Source organism: Xenopus tropicalis, chromosome 5 (genome assembly GCF_000004195.4).
Source record: "Xenopus tropicalis strain Nigerian chromosome 5, UCB_Xtro_10.0, whole genome shotgun sequence".
Taxonomy (NCBI): Eukaryota; Metazoa; Chordata; class Amphibia; order Anura; family Pipidae; genus Xenopus; species Xenopus tropicalis.
Window position 1 is genome coordinate 159960706 of NC_030681.2, and position 17874 is coordinate 159978579.

General features: G+C 47.9%; 1 protein-coding gene across 3 annotated transcripts; it reads right to left on the minus strand.

Annotated features, from left to right (window-relative positions):
* Positions 1-1096: 1096 nt before the first annotated feature.
* On the minus strand, positions 1097-17627 carry ccdc25 (coiled-coil domain containing 25). Of its 3 annotated transcripts, none has more exons than XM_031901622.1 (10): positions 17503-17627; positions 11341-11461; positions 10480-10527; positions 9112-9151; positions 8701-8752; positions 8114-8189; positions 6992-7095; positions 5657-5856; positions 2556-2601; positions 1097-1687 (listed from the first exon to the last, which is right to left on the minus strand). In XM_031901622.1, the coding sequence occupies exons 2-10, from the start codon at positions 11363-11365 to the stop codon at positions 1658-1660; spliced, it is 621 nt and encodes a 206-aa protein (XP_031757482.1). In that variant the 5' UTR covers positions 11366-11461; positions 17503-17627; the 3' UTR covers positions 1097-1657. The 3 variants fall into 3 exon arrangements, with proteins under 3 accessions (XP_031757482.1, XP_031757483.1, NP_001004803.1); XM_031901623.1 differs by having other exon boundaries at positions 11341-11466; positions 17438-17627; NM_001004803.1 differs by having other exon boundaries at positions 11341-11466; positions 17503-17536.
* Between the last annotated feature and the right edge of the window lie 247 nt (positions 17628-17874).

The window sequence follows — 17874 nt, forward strand, 5'->3', positions numbered from 1 at the left end:
CAGTAGGACGTAGGGAAGAATCAATGTTTGGGCCCCGGATGGAAAAGAACCGCAAATAAAACAATAGTTGGAAAGAAAACAAGCAGCCATTGGCCAAAGTGATGCCCCCCCCTCCCTGCCCCCGGGGGTCTCGCCTTGATCCGACACAGTATCGGGCCCAAGAGGATACAACAAAGTGCAGCAAATCTCTCTGATCTTCTATCCAAGTGACGCAGCCTGTAACTTGATCAGTGATTGGCTGGAACTAAATGTATCATTTACTGAGTAAGGGAAGGGGCCCAGAGCCCGGGGTATGTACTAACCTACTACTGCGCCGGGAACTGCCCCCCGAACTGATCAGAGAAACCCTGATAAGAACAGTTACACTCATACAGCTTTATGGGCTGTTCCTGCTGAATTGTGCTTAGTACAGGGGAATCCCTATGTGCCATAGTTTTATGGTATCTCTCTGTACAGGCTATGGGCAAACTTAGGGGCTGTTCCTGCTGAATTGTGCTTAGTACAGGGGAATCCCTATGTGCCATAGTTTTATGGTATCTCTCTGTACAGGCTATGGGCAAACTTAGGGGCTGTTCCTGCTGAATTGTGCTTAGTACAGGGGAATCCCTATGTGCCATAGTTTTATGGTATCTCTCTGTACAGGCTATGGGCAAACTTAGGGGCTGTTCCTGCTGAATTGTGCTTAGTACAGGGGAATCCCTATGTGCCATAGTTTTATGGTATCTCTCTGTACAGGCTATGGGCAAACTTAGGGGGCTGTTCCTGCTGAACTGTGCTTAGTACAGGGGAATCCCTATGTGCCATAGTTTTATGGTATCTCTCTGTACAGGCTATGGGCAAACTTAGGGGGCTGTTCCTGCTGAACTGTGCTTAGTACAGGGGAATCCCTATGTGCCATAGTTTTATGGTATCTCTCTGTACAGGCTATGGGCAAACTTAGGGGGCTGTTCCTGCTGAATTGTGCTTAGTACAGGGGAATCCCTATGTGCCATAGTTTTATGGTATCTCTCTGTACAGGCTATGGGCAAACTTAGGGGGCTGTTCCTGCTGAACTGTGCTTAGTACTAAGGGTCATGCAGCAAATAAAGGGCCACAGTGAATGTACGAGTGTTGCCTTTATTTCCCGGTGAGGCCTCATTGGGCGGCTGGATAACCAAAGCAGGAATACGGAAGGAATCGGCAGTTTCAGGGGAGGAGCTAAGGGGACTCAGGTCCCACCAAGACTTTGAGCAAATAGAATTCCGATGTTCCCAAAGTCCCTTTAAAGCTCTCACTGCGGGAATCCAGGGGGGGCTGCTGGGAAATGCTGCGTCTGTATATGGCGGCGGGGAGGCAACGATCAGCTATCCAATCAGGATGTCCCATCCAGGCAAGCACGGCTGACCCATAATGCACCGGGGCAGGCACAAGGCACAGTCACTAGTGATCCCTGTGTATACAATTCCGCGTGCCTCCCCCCCAACTCTACTGTAACAAATGGATGATCAACAAATGTGGGGGGGTCTCTTCTGCACCCCGTTCCCCGAGGCTGAAGCCATGAATGAGGAGCCAGGCTGGAGCGGCAAAGCATGATGTAGAGTTAACTCCGTGTTTGCCGATATCGGCGGCGTCGAGACCCCTGGTAACCAGTTCTGTTCCGTTGTGGCGGCAGCGGCGACTACATGAAATCATCGGAGTCATTTCCATCCTGCGCACAGAAAAGGAGATTTCAGCAGTGAACATTCACTCAATTGCCATAAAGCAAGGCCAGAATGCCGTTCTTGCCCATAGGGTGGTTATTAAATCATAAAAGGGGCTGTTCATCTTTTAGTATGACTTAGAGTGATATTCTTTGACAATTTGCAATTGGTCTTCATTTTTTATTTGTAGTTTTTTAGTTATTTTATTTTCAGTGGTTGCTAGGGTCCAAGTTACCTTAGCAACCAGGGAGTGGTTTGGATGAGAGACTGGTATATGAATAGGGGAGGGGCTGAATAGAAAATAAAGTTACAAAAGTAACAATAACAATAAAGCCTCACAGAGCAATAGGGTTTGGCTGCCGGGGTCAGTGACCCCCATTTGAAAACGGCAGAGAGTTGGAAAAAGGCAACTAATTCAAAAACTATAACAAATACATCATGAAGACCAATTGAAAAGTAGCTTAGCATTGGCCATTCTTTAACATATTAAACGTTAACTTGAAGGTTACCCGCCCCTTGAAAGCCTGCATTGGGCAGAATAAATGTCGCGCTGCTCGGCAGGAAAGGGGTTAATATAGACAGCGACGCTGGTGTCTGAGTGCCTCAGAAGCAGAGGGGTTAATATAAGGATTCCAGGGGTGCAAACAGGCAATAACACAGGATAACTATGTATAAACTCTTCAGCATTGGTTTAGCTTCCCCTTTAAATTGTGTCCTAGAATAGCCCGACAGCTCATAGGAAGGCACAGCAAACACACGTGTAACTTGTTATCCAAACACGGATCCTACGCTCCGTATCAGCCCGCGGCACAGGCCGGCGCCAAACCTCCCGCCCAATCACAGCACAGAGTTTGGCCAACATCCCTGGGCACTTACCTGATTGGACGACATGTTCTCTGATTTCATGAGGGAAGAGTAGCTCCTGGATTGGAGAGAAACCCACAGTGAGTAATGGCGGCTGCAGGGAACACAGCACACGCGTGTGCGCCGCATACACAGTATAACATGCACTACACTCCCCCAATGTGTATAATATAAGGAGATGCACGGTCTGTGTGTGACTCATGTACCCGGAATAGTGAGTGCGGCTCCTTCATTGCAACACAACGTTCCCGAGTGAATTCTCTCACGTTCCAGACTTGTTTGTCTTCCACTGTTGTGCAACAACCCCCCCAGCCCCACCCATACGGCTGCCCCCAGTGCCTATACTGCCCTCCCCAGGGGTGGCAATAACATTACTCACAGCACAGGGGCTGATGGGAAGGCAGAGAGCTGGCCCCCAACCTCAACACACTGGCAGCTCCCAGTCCCAACAGGGTTAATGTGCCGTAAACAGAATAAGGTCATTCATTGGCTCTTAGCCTCCCTGAGAGCAACATTAAAGGGGATATAAACCCAAACATAACATGTTCTCACTGGGTTTATAGTTATGTGTAACTGTCACTGTGTCTGTCCCTTTCCCTTCCCTGCACTGCTGGTTCTGACTCCTGATACAACTCCCCAATACCCATTCATTCCTCATTCTCACTGGGTTTATAGTTATGTGTAACTGTCACTGTGTCTGTCCCTTTCCCTTCCCTGCACTGCTGGTTCTGACTCCTGATACAACTCCCCAATATCCATTCATTCCTCATTCTCACTGGGTTTATAGTTATGTGTAACTGTCACTGTGTCTGTCCCTTTCCCTTCCCTGCACTGCTGGTTCTGACTCCTGATACAACTCCCCAATATCCATTCATCCCTCATTCTCACTGGGTTTATAGTTATGTGTAACTGTCACTGTGTCTGTCCCTTTCCCTTCCCTGCACTGCTGGTTCTGACTCCTGATACAACTCCCCAATATCCATTCATCCCTCATTCTCACTGGGTTTATAGTTATGTGTAACTGTCACTGTGTCTGTCCCTTTCCCTTCCCTGCACTGCTGGTTCTGACTCCTGATACAACTCCCCAATATCCATTCATCCCTCATTCTCACTGGGTTTATAGTTATGTGTAACTGTCACTGTGTCTGTCCCTTTCCCTTCTCTGCACTGCTGGTTCTGACTCCTGATACAACTCCCCAATACCCATTCATCCCTCATTCTCACTGGGTTTATAGTTATGTGTAACTGTCACTGTGTCTGTCCCTTTCCCTTCCCTGCACTGCTGGTTCTGACTCCTGATACAACTCCCCAATATCCATTCATTCCTCATTCTCACTGGGTTTATAGTTATGTGTAACTGTCACTGTGTCTGTCCCTTTCCCTTCCCTGCACTGCTGGTTCTGACTCCTGATACAACTCCCCAATATCCATTCATTCCTCATTCTCACTGGGTTTATAGTTATGTGTAACTGTCACTGTGTCTGTCCCTTTCCCTTCCCTGCACTGCTGGTTCTGACTCCTGATACAACTCCCCAATATCCATTCATTCCTCATTCTCACTGGGTTTATAGTTATGTGTAACTGTCACTGTGTCTGTCCCTTTCCCTTCTCTGCACTGCTGGTTCTGACTCCTGATACAACTCCCCAATACCCATTCATTCCTCATTCTCACTGGGTTTATAGTTATGTGTAACTGTCACTGTGTCTGTCCCTTTGCCTTCCCTGCACTGCTGGTTCTGACTCCTGATACAACTCCCCAATACCCATTCATTCCTCATTCTCACTGGATTTATAGTTATGTGTAACTGTCACTGTGTCTGTCCCTTTCCCTTCTCTGCACTGCTGGTTCTGACTCCTGATACAACTCCCCAATACCCATTCATCCCTCATTCTCACTGGGTTTATAGTTATGTGTAACTGTCACTGTGTCTGTCCCTTTCCCTTCCCTGCACTGCTGGTTCTGACTCCTGATACAACTCCCCAATATCCATTCATTCCTCATTCTCACTGGGTTTATAGTTATGTGTAACTGTCACTGTGTCTGTCCCTTTCCCTTCCCTGCACTGCTGGTTCTGACTCCTGATACAACTCCCCAATATCCATTCATTCCTCATTCTCACTGGGTTTATAGTTATGTGTAACTGTCACTGTGTCTGTCCCTTTCCCTTCCCTGCACTGCTGGTTCTGACTCCTGATACAACTCCCCAATATCCATTCATTCCTCATTCTCACTGGGTTTATAGTTATGTGTAACTGTCACTGTGTCTGTCCCTTTGCCTTCCCTGCACTGCTGGTTCTGACTCCTGATACAACTCCCCAATACCCATTCATTCCTCATTCTCACTGGATTTATAGTTATGTGTAACTGTCACTGTGTCTGTCCCTTTCCCTTCCCTGCACTGCTGGTTCTGACTCCTGATACAACTCCCCAATACCCATTCATTCCTCATTCTCACTGGGTTTATAGTTATGTGTAACTGTCACTGTGTCTGTCCCTTTCCCTTCCCTGCACTGCTGGTTCTGACTCCTGATACAACTCCCCAATACCCATTCATTCCTCATTCTCACTGGGTTTATAGTTATGTGTAACTGTCACTGTGTCTGTCCCTTTGCCTTCCCTGCACTGCTGGTTCTGACTCCTGATACAACTCCCCAATACCCATTCATTCCTCATTCTCACTGGGTTTATAGTTATGTGTAACTGTCACTGTGTCTGTCCCTTTCCCTTCCCTGCACTGCTGGTTCTGACTCCTGATACAACTCCCCAATACCCATTCATTCCTCATTCTCACTGGGTTTATAGTTATGTGTAACTGTCACTGTGTCTGTCCCTTTCCCTTCCCTGCACTGCTGGTTCTGACTCCTGATACAACTCCCCAATACCCATTCATTCCTCATTCTCACTGGGTTTATAGTTATGTGTAACTGTCACTGTGTCTGTCCCTTTCCCTTCCCTGCACTGCTGGTTCTGACTCCTGATACAACTCCCCAATATCCATTCATCCCTCATTCTCACTGGGTTTATAGTTATGTGTAACTGTCACTGTGTCTGTCCCTTTCCCTTCCCTGCACTGCTGGTTCTGACTCCAGATACTCCTGAGAGACTATCCCACCTGAGTTCATCCATTTCCTTTTTCTTTTTCATCTCCTCCTTCTCTTTCCTCTTTATCTCCTGTATCTGCGCTTTCTTCTCGTTCCGCTCCTCTCGGTCCCGCGCCTCCTTCTCTGCCGCCAGGTCGGGGAATCGCTCATCTTTCGTTTTCTCTAGGCGGTTCACTATCTTGCTCACCTTCTCCACCGTCATGGTCTTTACCTGCCGGAATGGACACAATTGAGGGCGGAGCTAAATGCAGCTGGCACGTCTTAAAGAGACAGTCACACCAATATAATCCTTATTATAGGGCCTTGAGTATAGCCAGGCTTGGCCAGCACTTTGGCCCTTCTCCTAGGCCTGGGGTTGGCCAAGCTGTACATGAGGTAAGTAGCCAGGCCAAGCTGGGCATGTCGGCCATATTGCTCTTGTACATATAATATCTCCCTAAAGTCTGATAAATACAGCCTATTCGCAGTTCCCCTTCCATTTAACTTTTAATATGATGCAGACATTGATATTCTGAGACAACTTACAGTTGGTCTTCATTATTTATGGTAGTTTGGTTATTTAGCTTTCCTTTTAGTAGCTCTCCATTTGGTATTTTAGCAGCTATCCAGTTGCTAGAGTCTTACTTACCCTAGCAACCAGGAAGTGGTTTAAATGAGAGATGGGAATATGAATAGGAGGAGGGCCTGCATAGAGAGATAAGGAATAAAAAATAACAATAACAATAAAACGGGAGCCTCATAGAGAAATGGTTTTTGGCTGCCGGGGTCAGTGACCCCCATTTGGAAGAGTTGGAAGAAGGCAAATAATTCAAGAACTATAACAAATAAATAATGAAGACCAATTGAAAAGTAGCTTAGAATTGGCCATTCTTTAACATATTAAAAGTTTGAGGTGAACCGCCCCCCTTAAAGCCCGCATTGGGCAGAATAACGGTTTTACTGCTCGGCAGAAAAGGGGTTAACATAGACAGCGACGCTGGGGAAGAAGAAGGCAAATAATTTAAAAACTATAAAAAATAAATAATGAAGACCAATTACAAAGTTGCTAGGAATAGGCCGTTCTGTACTAAAAGTTAAATAAAAGGTGGATCTCCCCTTTAAACACATTGCTGACTATACAAATCCACTGCTGCCTCACAAGCTCCCTCTGCTGGTCAGTTACTGTATTTCACTTTTAACCCATTCCTTGTACCTTGCTCTCCAGATTATGTTGCTGAGCTACAACTCCCAGGATGCTCCCAAACAGAAGTGACGGTAAGGGCATGCTGGGAGTAGGAGCCCAGAAACAACCGGATACCCAAAGCTCCCACAATGCTTTGCACATCCTGTTATTAGGGCTTATTTACATCTTTCTGCCGGTGGAATCCTATCTGGCCAATGTCCATGTCGGCAGTTTTCTTCAGGTTGGCCCACGGCGTGTACACGACATTGATGTTGTTCATCTTGCAGCCTGTAAGGAACCACACAATGTAATAAGGGTCGGTGGGTTTCACTAGGGAGATTATATCTAGGGGGGCCGGGGGGGCCTGCTTGTCACTAGACAAGACAGTTAAAGGGGTGGTCAGTATGTTATATGGCTAATTCTAAGCAACTTTTCAATTGGTCTTCATTCATTTTTTTTTTTTTTTTTATAGTTTTTTTAATTACCTTCCAGTTCTGACTCTTTGCAGCTTCCAAATGGGGGTCACTGACCCCGGCAGCCAAACCCTATTGCTCTGTGAGGCTCCAGTTTTATTGTTATTGTTACTTTTTATTCCTTATCTTTTTATTCAGCCCCTCCCCTATTCATATACCAGCCTCTCCTTCAAACCACTGCCTGGTTGCTAAGGTAATTTGGACCCTAGCAACCAGATAACAGCTAAAACTCCAGCCTGGAGAGCTGCTGAACTAATCGTAAAATCACAAATAAAAAATGAAGCCCAATTGCAAATTGTTTCAGAATATCAGTCTCTACATCATACTAATAGTTAATTTAAAAGTGAACAACCCCATTTTGTTTGTAGTTTTTTTTTAATAATTTCACTTTTTGTTCAGCAGCTCTCCAGTTTGGAATTTAAGCAGTTATCTGGTTGCTAGGGTTCAAAGTACTTTAGCAACCAGGCAGTGGTTTGACTGAGAGACTGGTATATGAATAGGGAAGCGCCTAAAAAGAAAAGTAAGGAATAAAAAGTAACAATAACAATAAAACTGGAGCCTCACAGAGCAATAGGGTTTGGCTGCCGGGGTCACTGACCCCCATTTGAAAGCTGCAAAGAGTTGGAAGAAGAAGGCAAATAATTAAATAACTATAAAGAATAAATAATAAAGACCAATTGAAAAGTTGCTAAGAATGGTCCATTGTATAACATACTAAAAGTTAACATAAAAGGTGAACCGCCACTTTAAGAAGCAGAGCGCCGTACATGATACATACGGTCCCGGATTCGGCTGAGAATTGCCCCCCCATTGTATGTTCCCCTTACACGCACCTTGTATGCTGTTGGCCTTTACCAGCTGGGCGCAGTCCAATAGCACTTCCTTGGGGATGTCCTCTATCGTCTGATCCTGTAACGCAAGCACGAGTACAGTAACGGGTTAATACATCCCATAACCCACCTCCCATTATATACTGAGCCCCTTAAGGGGGCAGCCCCCCAGCTTGGAAACCTCTGCTTCTGCTAATGAGTTAATTAACTCATAACCATAACCTGGTTACTAAGGTCATTTGAACCCTAGCAACCAGACAGCTGCTGAAACTCCAAACTGGACAGCTGCTAAACAAGTAAAATAATTTAAAAACTTAATTAAAAAAAAAATGAGGACCAATTGCAAATGGGCGGTGAGGTTGGCCTATCTGTGCCTTATTGCCTGACCATCTGGGCTTGTATGGCCTCCGTCGGGGGCAGTTTAGATACCCCCACCCTGCAATCCAGCTGGTCAGTCCAGGCAGAACATTCCATCTACTGACAGCTTGGGGGGGGGATCATGGGCAGATGTAGAAGGTGGGATACCCATAGGAGTGGGGGGAGGGGCCTAGAGCTGATCACATGGTGCAAGTGGGTGTGTCTTACTTTACCTTTTGTAGCCGGAGATAAACGTGGGCGGATGAGAGTTTATCCACGTGGAACCTGCGGGGGGCACAGAGCAGCGGGTTAGGGGCTCACAATTGCCATACGGTCCAATCATATTACAGGCAGAGGATAGAGAATGGGTTTGCGTAGCCACCCATACCCCACCCATCCTTGCCACTGGGCAACTGGGGCAATGGGCCCAACTTGGTCACTCATGCTGGGAACAACTGGGCCAAGGGGGCAACCATTGGATCATAGGAAGCGCCTATGGAACCAGTAAGGGGGGCACCATATCAATGGGCCTGTGTGATGCCCAATAGTAGCAGTTGGGGGGGCACAAAGGATTTCTTCTCCCAGGAAGTGATAAAGTTAATAACAGCGCCACACAGTCCCCCCCCCCCATCCGCGTTACTTACCAGATATCCTCCGGCCAGCCGTACTTTATCAGGTCTTCATCTGAGGCACCGGGGAAACAAGCGTTAGATACCGGCAGTGAAATGAAACACCAGAACGGCCCAAGGCCAAGGGCACCCAGTGTGCAGCTCAGTTCCCTGCACCGACCCCCCCACAGCAGAGCAAGGGCCCCACCTACTGGCCACAAAGAGCCTCGCAGATCGCAGGGGTCAGTAAATGAGCAATCCTTTCCCAATATCCTCTGTAGGCATTGCCACAGCTCATAGGGCCCCGCAGGCATTGGCACAGCTCATAGGGCCCCGCAGGCATTGGCACAGCTCATAGGGCCCCGCAGGCATTGGCACAGCTCATAGGGCCCCGCAGGCATTGGCACAGCTCATAGGGCCCCGCAGGCATTGGCACAGCTCATAGGGCCCCGCAGGCATTGCCACAGCTCATAGGGCCCCGCAGGCATTGCCACAGCTCATAGGGCCCCGCAGGCATTGCCACAGCTCATAGGGCCCCGCAGGCATTGCCACAGCTCATAGGGCCCCGCAGGCATTGCCACAGCTCATAGGGCCCCGCAGGCATTGCCACAGCTCATAGGGCCCCGCAGGCATTGCCACAGCTCATAGGGCCCCGCAGGCATTGCCACAGCTCATAGGGCCCCGCAGGCATTGCCACAGCTCATAGGGCCCCGCAGGCATTGCCACAGCTCATAGGGCCCCGCAGGCATTGCCACAGCTCATAGGGCCCCGCAGGCATTGCCACAGGCCACAGCTCATAGGGCCCCGCAGGCATTGCCACAGCTCATAGGGCCCCGCAGGCATTGCCACAGCTCATAGGGCCCCACAGGCATTGCCACAGCTCATAGGGCCAGTGCCCTGCTGTTATAGGGCAGGTAGGGAGAACTGAGCAACTGCTGCCCTATAGTGCTGGGGCCCTAGGTTAATCTCACTGGGGCAGGGACTAATGGGAATGGGGGCCTTAGATTGTAAGCTCACTGGGGCAGGGGCTGATGGGAATGTGATAGGGACCTTAGATTGTAAGCTCACTGGGGCAGGGACTGATGGGAATGTGATAGGGACCTTAGATTGTAAGCTCGCAGGGGCTGATGGGAATGTGATAGGGACCTTAGATTGTAAGCTCACTGGGGCAGGGACTGATGGGAATGTGATAGGGACCTTAGATTGTAAGCTCGCAGGGGCTGATGGGAATGTGATAGGGACCTTAGATTGTAAGCTCACTGGGGCAGGGGCTGATGGGAATGTGATAGGGACCTTAGATTGTAAGCTCACTGGGGCAGGGACTGACAGAATGATATATAATCTATGTCAGTGCTGCAGGATATGTCAGTGCCAAGTACATAAATAACAATAAATATCACTTACTCTCATACTTGTCCTTGCCCATGTACATAGTGTAGGGCGGGGAAATAACTGGAGGAAAGAAAAGGCAGAGAGGGGTCAGACTGCAGCCAATGAATGCTGGGAATGAAGCTGATCAGGCAGGATCCCATTGGGAGGGAATTCCTACCGGACCAGAGAGCCTCATTACATACAGTGTAGGGACCGGCTGCCCACCGGCAGCTCTACGTACATATGTAAATAGAAATTCAATGGCCCAATATACTGTATATATGGAATATCAATGTCCCAATATACTGTATATATGGAATATCAATGGCCCAATATACTGTATATATGGAATATCAATGGCCCAATATACTGTATATATGGAATATAAATGGCCCAATATACTGTATACTGTATACAGTATATTGGGCCATTTATATTCCATATATACAGTATATTGGGCCATTGATATTCCATATATACAGTATATTGGGCCATTGATATTCCATATATACAGTATATTGGGACATTGATATTCCATATATACAGTATATTGGGCCATTGATATTCCATATATACAGTATATTGGGACATTGATATTCCATATATACAGTATATTGGGCCATTGATATTCCATATATACAGTATATTGGGACATTTATATTCTATATATACAGTATATCAGGATGGGAATCAGCAGAAGAGAAGATGGGGGCTCTTGGGGGCATCTCCGGGGGCACAGTTCTTCCCTTGGGCTGGTACAGAACCACAAAACATCATGTACCACATTTCTAGTCTACTTCTTTAGTTAGGCTTTAGTTCCCCTTTAGCTATAATGGTACAGATTGTATATCAGTGTTTCCCCCTTCTATGGGAATAAAGTCACAGTCTACGTACCATTGCTTGTGAAGTAGAAGACCATGGTGGGTCCGTGGTACAGACGTGGCTAATGCAGAGCTGGTCTTATGTCCTGTGTTCTCTTCCAGCGGCGCCGATCATTCAGATCCGAGACTTGATACTGCGCTGCCAAGAATTAACGTGTAATTAGCTTTAAATTACAGCAGAATGGCTGCATCCAATCAGATCTGTGCCACTGTGACAGAATGCTCTGTTATACAGATAGCTAGAATCTCAGCCATAAAGCAGGGCAGGACTGCTGCTTACAATGGGGGGGATCAGATAGGATCTGTGCCACTGTGACAGAATGCTCTGTTATACAGATAGCTAGAATCTCAGCCATAAAGCAGGGCAGGACTGCTGCTTACAATGGGGGGGATCAGATAGGATCTGTGCCACTGTGACAGAATGCTCTGTTATACAGATAGCTAGAATCTCAGCCATAAAGCAGGGCAGGACTGCTGCTTACAATGGGGGGATCAGATAGGATCTGTGCCACTGTGACAGAATGCTCTGTTATACAGATAGCTAGAATCTCAGCCATAAAGCAGGGCAGGACTGCTGCTTACAATGGGGGGATCAGATAGGATCTGTGCCACTGTGACAGAATGCTCTGTTATACAGATAGCTAGAATCTCAGCCATAAAGCAGGGCAGGACTGCTGCTTACAATGGGGGGATCAGATAGGATCTGTGCCACTGTGACAGAATGTTCTGTTATACAGATAGCTAGAATCTCAGCCATAAAGCAGGGCAGGACTGCTGCTTACAATGGGGGGGATCAGATAGGATCTGTGCCACTGTGACAGAATGCTCTGTTATACAGATAGCTAGAATCTCAGCCATAAAGCAGGGCAGGACTGCTGCTTACAATGGGGGGATCAGATAGGATCTGTGCCACTGTGACAGAATGCTCTGTTATACAGATAGCTAGAATCTCAGCCATAAAGCAGGGCAGGACTGCTGCTTACAATGGGGGGATCAGATAGGATCTGTGCCACTGTGACAGAATGCTCTGTTATACAGATAGCTAGAATCTCAGCCATAAAGCAGGGCAGGACTGCTGCTTACAATGGGGGGATCAGATAGGATCTGTGCCACTGTGACAGAATGTTCTGTTATACAGATAGCTAGAATCTCAGCCATAAAGCAGGGCAGGACTGCTGCTTACAATGGGGGGGATCAGATAGGATCTGTGCCACTGTGACAGAATGCTCTGTTATACAGATAGCTAGAATCTCAGCCATAAAGCAGGGCAGGACTGCTGCTTACAATGGGGGGATCAGATAGGATCTGTGCCACTGTGACAGAATGCTCTGTTATACAGATAGCTAGAATCTCAGCCATAAAGCAGGGCAGGACTGCTGCTTACAATGGGGGGATCAGATAGGATCTGTGCCACTGTGACAGAATGCTCTGTTATACAGATAGCTAGAATCTCAGCCATAAAGCAGGGCAGGACTGCTGCTTACAATGGGGGGATCAGATAGGATCTGTGCCACTGTGACAGAATGCTCTGTTATACAGATAGCTAGAATCTCAGCCATAAAGCAGGGCAGGACTGCTGCTTACAATGGGGGGATCAGATAGGATCTGTGCCACTGTGACAGAATGCTCTGTTATACAGATAGCTAGAATCTCAGCCATAAAGCAGGGCAGGACTGCTGCTTACAATGGGGGGGGATCAGATAGGATCTGTGCCACTGTGACAGAATGCTCTGTTATACAGATAGCTAGAATCTCAGCCATAAAGCAGGGCAGGACTGCTGCTTACAATGGGGGGGGGATCAGATAGGATCTGTGCCACTGTGACAGAATGTTCTGTTATACAGATAGCTAGAATCTCAGCCATAAAGCAGGGCAGGACTGCTGCTTACAATGGGGGGGATCAGATAGGATCTGTGCCACTGTGACAGAATGCTCTGTTATACAGATAGCTAGAATCTCAGCCATAAAGCAGGGCAGGACTGCTGCTTACAATGGGGGGATCAGATAGGATCTGTGCCACTGTGACAGAATGCTCTGTTATACAGATAGCTAGAATCTCAGCCATAAAGCAGGGCAGGACTGCTGCTTACAATGGGGGGATCAGATAGGATCTGTGCCACTGTGACAGAATGCTCTGTTATACAGATAGCTAGAATCTCAGCCATAAAGCAGGGCAGGACTGCTGCTTACAATGGGGGGATCAGATAGGATCTGTGCCACTGTGACAGAATGCTCTGTTATACAGATAGCTAGAATCTCAGCCATAAAGCAGGGCAGGACTGCTGCTTACAATGGGGGGATCAGATAGGATCTGTGCCACTGTGACAGAATGTTCTGTTATACAGATAGCTAGAATCTCAGCCATAAAGCAGGGCAGGACTGCTGCTTACAATGGGGGGGATCAGATAGGATCTGTGCCACTGTGACAGAATGCTCTGTTATACAGATAGCTAGAATCTCAGCCATAAAGCAGGGCAGGACTGCTGCTTACAATGGGGGGATCAGATAGGATCTGTGCCACTGTGACAGAATGCTCTGTTATACAGATAGCTAGAATCTCAGCCATAAAGCAGGGCAGGACTGCTGCTTACAATGGGGGGATCAGATAGGATCTGTGCCACTGTGACAGAATGCTCTGTTATACAGATAGCTAGAATCTCAGCCATAAAGCAGGGCAGGACTGCTGCTTACAATGGGGGGATCAGATAGGATCTGTGCCACTGTGACAGAATGCTCTGTTATACAGATAGCTAGAATCTCAGCCATAAAGCAGGGCAGGACTGCTGCTTACAATGGGGGGATCAGATAGGATCTGTGCCACTGTGACAGAATGCTCTGTTATACAGATAGCTAGAATCTCAGCCATAAAGCAGGGCAGGACTGCTGCTTACAATGGGGGGGGATCAGATAGGATCTGTGCCACTGTGACAGAATGCTCTGTTATACAGATAGCTAGAATCTCAGCCATAAAGCAGGGCAGGACTGCTGCTTACAATGGGGGGGGGATCAGATAGGATCTGTGCCACTGTGACAGAATGCTCTGTTATACAGATAGCTAGAATCTCAGCCATAAAGCAGGGCAGGACTGCTGCTTACAATGGGGGGATCAGATAGGATCTGTGCCACTGTGACAGAATGCTCTGTTATACAGATAGCTAGAATCTCAGCCATAAAGCAGGGCAGGACTGCTGCTTACAATGGGGGGATCAGATAGGATCTGTGCCACTGTGACAGAATGCTCTGTTATACAGATAGCTAGAATCTCAGCCATAAAGCAGGGCAGGACTGCTGCTTACAATGGGGGGATCAGATAGGATCTGTGCCACTGTGACAGAATGCTCTGTTATACAGATAGCTAGAATCTCAGCCATAAAGCAGGGCAGGACTGCTGCTTACAATGGGGGGATCAGATAGGATCTGTGCCACTGTGACAGAATGCTCTGTTATACAGATAGCTAGAATCTCAGCCATAAAGCAGGGCAGGACTGCTGCTTACAATGGGGGGATCAGATAGGATCTGTGCCACTGTGACAGAATGCTCTGTTATACAGATAGCTAGAATCTCAGCCATAAAGCAGGGCAGGACTGCTGCTTACAATGGGGGGATCAGATAGGATCTGTGCCACTGTGACAGAATGCTCTGTTATACAGATAGCTAGAATCTCAGCCATAAAGCAGGGCAGGACTGCTGCTTACAATGGGGGGATCAGATAGGATCTGTGCCACTGTGACAGAATGCTCTGTTATACAGATAGCTAGAATCTCAGCCATAAAGCAGGGCAGGACTGCTGCTTACAATGGGGGGGGATCAGATAGGATCTGTGCCACTGTGACAGAATGCTCTGTTATACAGATAGCTAGAATCTCAGCCATAAAGCAGGGCAGGACTGCTGCTTACAATGGGGGGGGGATCAGATAGGATCTGTGCCACTGTGACAGAATGCTCTGTTATACAGATAGCTAGAATCTCAGCCATAAAGCAGGGCAGGACTGCTGCTTACAATGGGGGGATCAGATAGGATCTGTGCCACTGTGACAGAATGCTCTGTTATACAGATAGCTAGAATCTCAGCCATAAAGCAGGGCAGGACTGCTGCTTACAATGGGGGGATCAGATAGGATCTGTGCCACTGTGACAGAATGCTCTGTTATACAGATAGCTAGAATCTCAGCCATAAAGCAGGGCAGGACTGCTGCTTACAATGGGGGGATCAGATAGGATCTGTGCCACTGTGACAGAATGCTCTGTTATACAGATAGCTAGAATCTCAGCCATAAAGCAGGGCAGGACTGCTGCTTACAATGGGGGGGATCAGATAGGATCTGTGCCACTGTGACAGAATGCTCTGTTATACAGATAGCTAGAATCTCAGCCATAAAGCAGGGCAGGACTGCTGCTTACAATGGGGGGATCAGATAGGATCTGTGCCACTGTGACAGAATGCTCTGTTATACAGATAGCTAGAATCTCAGCCATAAAGCAGGGCAGGACTGCTGCTTACAATGGGGGGGATCAGATAGGATCTGTGCCACTGTGACAGAATGCTCTGTTATACAGATAGCTAGAATCTCAGCCATAAAGCAGGGCAGGACTGCTGCTTACAATGGGGGGATCAGATAGGATCTGTGCCACTGTGACAGAATGCTCTGTTATACAGATAGCTAGAATCTCAGCCATAAAGCAGGGCAGGACTGCTGCTTACAATGGGGGGGATCAGATAGGATCTGTGCCACTGTGACAGAATGCTCTGTTATACAGATAGCTAGAATCTCAGCCATAAAGCAGGGCAGGACTGCTGCTTACAATGGGGGGATCAGATAGGATCTGTGCCACTGTGACAGAATGCTCTGTTATACAGATAGCTAGAATCTCAGCCATAAAGCAGGGCAGGACTGCTGCTTACAATGGGGGGGGATCAGATAGGATCTGTGCCACTGTGACAGAATGCTCTGTTATACAGATAGCTAGAATCTCAGCCATAAAGCAGGGCAGGACTGCTGCTTACAATGGGGGGATCAGATAGGATCTGTGCCACTGTGACAGAATGCTCTGTTATACAGATAGCTAGAATCTCAGCCATAAAGCAGGGCAGGACTGCTGCTTACAATGGGGGGATCAGATAGGATCTGTGCCACTGTGACAGAATGCTCTGTTATACAGATAGCTAGAATCTCAGCCATAAAGCAGGGCAGGACTGCTGCTTACAATGGGGGGGGATCAGATAGGATCTGTGCCACTGTGACAGAATGCTCTGTTATACAGATAGCTAGAATCTCAGCCATAAAGCAGGGCAGGACTGCTGCTTACAATGGGGGGGGGATCAGATAGGATCTGTGCCACTGTGACAGAATGCTCTGTTATACAGATAGCTAGAATCTCAGCCATAAAGCAGGGCAGGACTGCTGCTTACAATGGGGGGATCAGATAGGATCTGTGCCACTGTGACAGAATGCTCTGTTATACAGATAGCTAGAATCTCAGCCATAAAGCAGGGCAGGACTGCTGCTTACAATGGGGGGATCAGATAGGATCTGTGCCACTGTGACAGAATGCTCTGTTATACAGATAGCTAGAATCTCAGCCATAAAGCAGGGCAGGACTGCTGCTTACAATGGGGGGATCAGATAGGATCTGTGCCACTGTGACAGAATGCTCTGTTATACAGATAGCTAGAATCTCAGCCATAAAGCAGGGCAGGACTGCTGCTTACAATGGGGGGGGGATCAGATAGGATCTGTGCCACTGTGACAGAATGCTCTGTTATACAGATAGCTAGAATCTCAGCCATAAAGCAGGGCAGGACTGCTGCTTACAATGGGGGGATCAGATAGGATCTGTGCCACTGTGACAGAATGCTCTGTTATACAGATAGCTAGAATCTCAGCCATAAAGCAGGGCAGGACTGCTGCTTACAATGGGGGGGATCAGATAGGATCTGTGCCACTGTGACAGAATGCTCTGTTATACAGATAGCTAGAATCTCAGCCATAAAGCAGGGCAGGACTGCTGCTTACAATGGGTTAGCCCCCAGGCCATAGGAATAAGGACACGTTACTCCCCGGTAATACCGTCACTCCCAGCAGAGACCCCTCAGTTTCCCAGTTCCTACCGGTGCGGCCCCTCGCCTCCCAGAATCCCACTACCGACACAAAACGCCTCCCCGCGAATACTGACCCCACGCTGCCGCCGTTCTAAAGGGCTCCTGTCCGTACTGAGGCCGGTTCCGGCACCGGAAGTGACATCAGAGCACCGCTTCCAAGAGTGCAATTCCTTCCCGCCTCAGCAAAGAGCGGGGCAGCTTTTTGACTTCCGGAACTAACTACAACTGCCGCCACCTGCCGATCCGCAGCGGAACTGCATTCGGCTCAGCGTCGCTCTGATAGCCGCTCCTCCTTTCGGGGCTGAACTACATCTCCCAGAAACCCCCAGCTATGAATAGGAACTAGGAGGATTCTGGGGATTGTAGTTGTGGATTAAGCTGTACTTTTTCTATTAGCAGTGCTAATAAATGGACGTCGGTTTGTATTTATACATGTGATTGGAGCT